General features: G+C 41.6%; 1 protein-coding gene across 1 annotated transcript; it reads left to right on the top strand.

Annotated features, from left to right (window-relative positions):
- Positions 1–582: 582 nt before the first annotated feature.
- On the top strand, positions 583–4,124 carry mnx1 (motor neuron and pancreas homeobox 1). The gene is made up of 3 exons (XM_034109080.1): positions 583–1,102; positions 2,666–2,826; positions 3,490–4,124. The coding sequence occupies exons 1-3, from the start codon at positions 607–609 to the stop codon at positions 3,775–3,777; spliced, it is 945 nt and encodes a 314-aa protein (XP_033964971.1). The 5' UTR covers positions 583–606; the 3' UTR covers positions 3,778–4,124.
- Positions 4,125–6,324: the final 2,200 nt, after the last annotated feature.

Here is a 6,324-nt window from a genome sequence, read left to right on the forward strand (position 1 = left end):
TACACATGTGTTCTCTTTTATAAGCCTGTATGGAGTGTGCTGTCGATGCTAAATCAAGTGTTACTTATTCTCCTGCTAAATAAATATAATCACCACAAATGTGTTGCAAGTCAACGCAATATATGAAAATACTGCTCTCCCCGTATCAACAATGTAATATAACACTTCAGAATATATGTTTACCGTCTTCCTGCAGCTTTTCACTACTTTCTACTGGTTTCGATTCATTGTTTATAATGTTTTTTATACTTGGATTGAGACATTATTATTAGATTTTAATTCTTGATGAATGTGTGCTTGCTACTTTGCTAAATATTGTTTTTATTCTGTCTGTATGGTCTCCGATCTGATTCTTCTACTCCATAAGTCCCGTGATAATAAATTCATGTTCCTGTAATAATAGCGATATTATTTCCGGCGCGGTGGCTGATGGGACATCCCCCTGCAGACGGCTGCACCAATCACCTCCCTCCTGCAGGCACTAAGTGTCACGTGGAGCTGCTCTCTCACACTCCGGACCACATCATAACTTTGGAGAGGTGGGAAAACACCAGTGTTCTTCTTCTCCTCCTCCTCCTCCTCCTCAGTTTCCAGCAGGACGCACAGATGGAGAAATCTAAAAATTTCCGCATCGACGCGCTTTTGGCAGTCGATTCTCCCAAAGTGCAGACTTCTCCTCTGGCTCTGGTAACTTCCCAGTCTTCCTCTTCCTCCCTCTCCATCCCCACGTCTGGTTCCATGGACTCTTTACGTGCCGAGTCTTTACGCGCAGACTCTTTACGCACAGAAACGCCGTCTCCACCGAGGATTTCAAGCTGCGGATTGATCCCCAAACCTGGTTTCCTGAACAGTCCGCACAGTATGCTCGGATTACACCATCAAAGCACCGGAGGAATCCCCACCCAGGCTCTGTACGGACACCCCATGTACAGCTACTCTGCTGCGGCTCTAGCAGGCCAACACCCCGCCCTGTCCTACTCGTATCCATCCCATCATCACCACAGCGATCCCATCAAACTGACCGCGAGCACCTTCCAGCTGGACCACTGGCTGCGCGTGTCCACGGCCGGGATGATGCTGCCCAAAATGTCCGACTTTAACTGTGAGTATGAGTACAGGCCTTTGTAGACTCTTAAACGGTGTGATTGCACCCCAACAAGTCCGATTTATGTGCCATCATTTAGCGAATATAGCTCTAGATATTCTGTTCTGGTGTTTTTTCACCACCACTAAATCAAATAATATAAGTACATCTTTGGTTATGTATGACGACCCACAAACAGGTAATGGTCTATGTGTAAAAAACGGTGTGAATGCATCCAAAAAGTCTGATTTATGTGTCACAATTTAGCTCGAAAGATAATGAGATATTAAGACTTTTTTCACCCCTAAATCAAATAGTAATATAAATACATCTGGTTATGTTTGGGTGACCCAGGCTGATCCAAACATAGGTATTAGTCTTCTCTATGTGTCACAATGTAACGAGGTATTAAGAAAGCTGAAGTTATCGTTTAGGAAAAGGCAAATATTTCTTATTTCTGCACAAAATGTCCAGCTGGCCTTATTCTTAGCCCCTAAAACGATGTGATTGCACCCAAAAACACTGATTTAAGTGTCATCATTGTTGCTAAGATACTAAGACAGCTGTCATCGTTTTTATTTAAAAGGCAGATATTTCTGTTGTTGCTTTAAAAATACGATTTTCTTTATTTATGGTGCATTACTTCCCGAACATAAATGATGATGGTCATGGAGGAACTCAAATGGATAGATGGATTGTTTTATTAGAGGATGCTCTGGTCCTTTTTTTTATCCTCAACTAAATCAAATAATAATATAAATACATCTTTCGTTAATTTAGGCAACCAAAGCTGATCTAAAAATATCTGATAACACCCAAAAAATGTCAAACATGTGCCATACCCTTCTAATAAATACCTCTAAGGAATAACTCAGTTAAGACCGCTTCTGTTACCTGCTATTGAGTGCTTTGGTGATTATTTCCCACACACAAAGGATGCTGTTCTGAATGCAGAGGCTGTCAGAGTGATGGGTTTTCAGAGAGGAACTAAAATGGACAGATAATGGACAGTGGGAAAGTGCCATCAGGGTGTGAAACCCACAGCGGCCTGCGATCCCGCTCAGAGACTGCCTGCTTGTTTCTGCTCCTTCTCACAGATTTGCTCCAAATAGAGAAGCAAATAGCTCCGACATTCAGAAGCTTTACGGGGACACAGAGGATCAGATTATCACACAACAACAACAACAACAACAACAACAGAGAGGTGTCCATTTATCCCCAGGCAAAACGTCTTCGCTTTCAGTCATTCGTTTTGCACATACATCTCCTTTTTTTAAATGCAGGAATGCAAAATAAAGGTTATATTGATGTTATTCTGTCTTTCTTGCAACAGCAGGATATTCGTTTTGCACATACATCTCCTCATTTAGATGCATTTTACGGCACACATGAATGAAGAAGAACTTTTTAGCATTATATTGATGTTATTCTATCTTTCAAAACATCTGATTATTTCTGTTATCCATCATTAGCAGGCTTTTCGTTTTGCACATCTCCTTCCAGATGCATTTCCGGCACACATGCATGAACAAACACGTACTTTTAAGGTATTGTATTGATGTTATTCTTTCCTTCTTGCAGCCCAGGCGCAGAATAACTTGCTTGGTAAGTGCAGAAGACCCAGAACTGCTTTCACCAGTCAGCAGCTGCTGGAGCTGGAGCATCAATTCAAGCTGAATAAGTACCTGTCACGACCGAAGCGCTTTGAAGTGGCGACCTCCCTCATGCTGACAGAAACTCAGGTAATTTACTGCAACTCTGACTCATTTTAAAACATCTCACCTGACCGCCTTCCCTTTTTAGAAACTGTTTTAAAAAAATGCACTTCAGCTACATTTTCTGGAAGTAATTTAGAAGCTATAATTATGTTTCTTTGTCTTTATGGAAATACAGCCTTCCTGGTTCTCAACAAAGAAATGTTCCGTAACATTTAAAAATACTTTGGAACATGTCCCTTTACGTCTTTCTGTTGCAGCCTATTTTCCTTTGATTTAATGTATTTTTAAATTACATATTAACATATAACATACCTTTGTAAATACATGTTTTCAGTGTAGGATTCTTTTAACACCGCGGAGGTTAATGTCAGCTGGACTGTCGACCTTTACGTAATCTTACTTTACGCACTTTTCCTACAAACCACAAAAAAAAAGGGTTTCAATATTTCCTGCTGTGATTGTATCAGCAATAACACCTTACAGCTCTACCTTATACATTATGTTGCTGCTAACACGGGGATCAGTAAAGGCCCATCTCATCTTATCCATCTTATACCACACAGTAAAAGTAATGTGTCTTATTTGGTTCTTATTTGAAAACTCTCATGTTGGCATTTACGCGTATTTACGCACAGGTAGCCTCGTTTGTTTAAACGACTGAAACTAAATTATATTTATTTTCCTCAGGTTAAAATCTGGTTCCAGAACAGACGTATGAAGTGGAAGCGGAGCAAGAAGGCCAAGGAACAGGCGGCTCAGGAGGCCGAGAAGCAGAAAGGAGGAAAAGGAGGCCAGGACAAATCTGAGGGAACGGATAAATCGGACTATAAGAGCAAGACGGACTCAAAAAACGGAAGAATCAGAGACTTTAGAGACAGTGACGACGACGAGGGGGACACCTTCCTGTACAACTCGTCAGACTGCTCCTCAGAGGACGAGGCGAATCACACCAGTGATATCAGTCCGCAGCCTTGAAGCTTGGGGAAAACGTGGAGATTTGTAATGACTGTGGGGAGGGGGGGGGCTTTCGCTATAAAAAAAAATGCATGCAATCCAACCTCTGATCACTTCCTTGGAGCATTTGTTTGTCATGAAAAAAATAGGTCAAGAATATAAGATCATTGTGTCATAAAGCAGCAGATTTCGGGTTTATCTCAGGAGCATCTCCGCTGTAAACTGTTGCATGGCTTCAATGCAAACTGCTGTGGTTCAGTAACACCTCACAGCTCATACAGTAAAAAGTCATTTGTCTTTATTTGTTCCTTGTGGTGTTCCGTAGCTGAAAAACAATGTTATGTTTATTTTTCTACACTGTATTTATAAATCCCAGTGCATGCTAAATTATTGTTTAGCGTCTCTCATGGTGCAGAAACAATGTGAAATAAAATGTTTTTATATAAAACTTTTAGCGCAAGATTTTTTAAGAGAAAGTAGTCCCTTTGATTTACGGTGTGCTGCAGCGCGGAGGCACACAGAGGCTCGTGTTTTCCGCCTCGCTCTGACAGGTCGGGTCATGGGAATCTCTGTTAATGGGCTGTCGGATCTGTGCAAACGGTCAGAGAGAGCAAACAGCGGACTGAGAGGAAACATTTCACACCACTATAGCAATGGCTGCTGGCGTTAATAAAGCTGTGAGTCGGCCAGGGGGAAACTCTGCGGCACAGGAACCACTCTAAAACTTCATTTAGAATAGAATAGAATCCTTTATTGTCATTAAACAGGTAGAATGAGATGAGTGGAGCTCCTCCTTTGTTTTAAGGTGCCATCAACAATACAAAAAAACAAACAAGAGACGTACCGTACAACATTCAGGAGAAGACAACAAGCACTCATACTTCAATATGCAGATCAAGTTAAAGTGCAGGAATATATATTGTGTTAAGCCTGGATACAAACACATTTAAGTTGTTTTATTTTTTATTTATATGAGACCAGTCTTCGGTCTTGAGTCTACAACACTATCTTATAACCTAAAGGTTTTGTATCCAGTGGAGGAAGAAGTACTCGGATCTGATATGTACGGTGGCCTACAGGTGCAAACGCACTATAACACACTTCCATCCGGTCCAAACGATGCAAATATAAAAACACAAATGTGCCAAAACATCTTCACGAAAAGTGCCCAGCTTTTAGAAGACATTCACAAACTAGCGTCACTTTTGAATGTCCCCTGGTTTTAAGCTCTATATTTTCACTATTTCATTTTTGCAGTGCTTTTTAGTAAAAGCTACAAGCGTCACCACCGTATATCATTCAGTAAAAGTACAACAGTCTTAGCAGCCAAATATATTTGAATTCTGAAAGTACTGAATATCCAATATGTTACATCTCTGGTTTGAAATCAGTGATGCATTCAGGTGACGATCCTTTTGTTCTGCAGCCTGTAAAGGTCAGGTATTTCCATCCAGTACATTATAGTTGATTTAACTTGATCAACAAAAACCTGCAAAAGTAACTCGTGCTGTGGAGTAAAAGTATAAAGTGGCATAACATGGAATTACTTAAGTACGAATATCTCTAAATTGTACTTAACTACAGTACATGCACCACGGTTTATCTAAATGCACCTTAATGTGGACTTTTGATTTACGTTTTTAAATATCAAAAAGGCATTTATTTAAATCAAAAAAGGAACCGTAGGTGAATGTAGTTCCAAAACATCCCACCAGCCTCCTTCTCTACACACAGCGCTAGTTATTCAGCGACCTTTCACTATGTGTAGGCCCCGTCTGAGCGTGTGAGCGTTTAAGGCCAGTGGAAACCTCAAACAGGTTCGTGCATCGTTACAGAAAGCAGTCTGCATCGTGTTCCTCTGTGCGTCGCCCTGCAGCCGGGCGATTATGAGCCGTTTGCAACAGGACGACTGAGCAATCTGTCGTTATCTTCAGACGTTTGCTTTAGCAGAGTTCAGCTGAGGGTCAGCCACAAACAGGCTGCAGGGAAAACAATGACTCCGTTGATCCCAGAATCTCCAGCTTTTAACCGACGCATTCTCCTGTTTTCAACTCAACGGTCTCCGTCATGTCCCAATGAAACACGAGGAGGACAAGCAGACAAATCCTCCAGCTTTTAACCAACGCATTCTCAAGTTTTCACAGAATATTCTCACTAAAACACCCGGGAAAAAGTCTCCTTCACCTTCAACATGTCGGTGCTTTGGGGACACGTCCTCGGGTTGACCTTGGTGTCCCATGTCTGACCTCAGGCCTTATCCACCCAGTATCTCCACCTTTTAACAGACTTGGTCTCTGGTTTTCAACCCAGTAGTCTCCAGCATTTCTCAATAAAACCCGAGGAGGAAAAGTAGACAAATCCTCCAGCTTTTAACCGACTGATTCTCAAGTTTTCACAGAATATTCTCCTTAATCTCTCAATAAAACACCAAGCGATATTCTTTACAAAAACCTTGTTCTGCGTGAGGCAACATGTCGGTGCTTTGGGGACACGTCCTCGGGTTGACCTTGGTGTCCCATGTCTGACCTCGGGTGGAAAAGCTGAGGCCTTACCCACCTTTGAACAGAC

This window comes from Pseudochaenichthys georgianus, chromosome 20, assembly GCF_902827115.2.
Source record: "Pseudochaenichthys georgianus chromosome 20, fPseGeo1.2, whole genome shotgun sequence".
Lineage (NCBI taxonomy): Eukaryota > Metazoa > Chordata > Actinopteri > Perciformes > Channichthyidae > Pseudochaenichthys > Pseudochaenichthys georgianus.

Excerpts from the sequence above, each read along its gene's own strand:
- mnx1 (XM_034109080.1), top strand. The coding sequence starts at position 607 with ATGGAGAAATCTAAAAATTTCCGCATCGACGCGCTTTTGGCAGTCGAT. Across the intron at positions 1,103-2,665 it reads CAAAATGTCCGACTTTAACT|CCCAGGCGCAGAATAACTTG; the intron begins GTGAGTATGAGT and ends TCCTTCTTGCAG. Across the intron at positions 2,827-3,489 it reads TCATGCTGACAGAAACTCAG|GTTAAAATCTGGTTCCAGAA; the intron begins GTAATTTACTGC and ends TATTTTCCTCAG.